This window comes from Wasmannia auropunctata, unplaced genomic scaffold (assembly GCF_000956235.1).
Source record: "Wasmannia auropunctata unplaced genomic scaffold, wasmannia.A_1.0 LD336048.1, whole genome shotgun sequence".
Taxonomy (NCBI): Eukaryota; Metazoa; Arthropoda; class Insecta; order Hymenoptera; family Formicidae; genus Wasmannia; species Wasmannia auropunctata.
Genome location: NW_012026842.1, coordinates 80,585 through 81,250, shown reverse-complemented (window position 1 = coordinate 81,250; position 666 = coordinate 80,585). Strand labels below are relative to the sequence as shown.

At 35.0% G+C, this 666-nt stretch overlaps 1 protein-coding gene across 1 annotated transcript in view; it reads right to left on the bottom strand.

Moving 5' to 3' along the window:
• Positions 1–81: 81 nt before the first annotated feature.
• LOC105451671 overlaps positions 82–666 on the bottom strand; it is a 4,655-nt gene continuing 4,070 nt past the window's right edge. Inside the window, exon 2 of the mRNA XM_011692273.1 lies at positions 82–659. Within this exon, the coding sequence (XP_011690575.1) occupies positions 82–659 (578 nt within the window). The remainder of the gene's footprint in view (positions 660–666) is intronic.

Here is a 666-nt window from a genome sequence, read left to right as displayed (position 1 = left end):
TAATGTCATACTCAAAATTAGAAATAAGTCCCACATTTTGTGTAGCATTTTTGAATTTATTATTCATAATATCAATCGAGTCTACTTCTTTAAGAGGTTTAATCTTTTAAGAGACGGAAGCCCTAGCACTGCGGGAGCAATAGCATCTACTACTTGGAATTCAATGTCAGTCTTTAAATTCTTGGATGTTTCACATCTGATATTACATGTTCCTACAACTTTAATTGGAATTCCACCATACGTACTAAGTCGAGCTTTAGATTTGCGTATGTTATTTCGAGGAAGGTTCAATTTGTCAAAAATATAGAGTGGTATGACGTTACATTGTGCACCAGTATCTAGTTTTACAGAGAAAGTTTTGCCGTTGTTTACAGTAAGTTTTTCGATCCAATCGCTATAATTTTGTGCATTGATACTACCAACAAAAAATTGTTCGGATGAATCTTCTAATGACATATTTTGTTCTATGTGTTCAATACTCTTTTTGTTATAACTGTTATTACTAGCCGAAGAATTGCATACCTTGGCAAAATGATTCATTTTCTTACATTTAGCGCATGTTTTTCTAAACGCAGGACATTGTAAAGGTGGATGCCGGGTTCCACACTTGTAGCACGTTCTGGTATTTCTCTGCTGATCTGCTGTAGTGTTCTGCGTCACTGGATT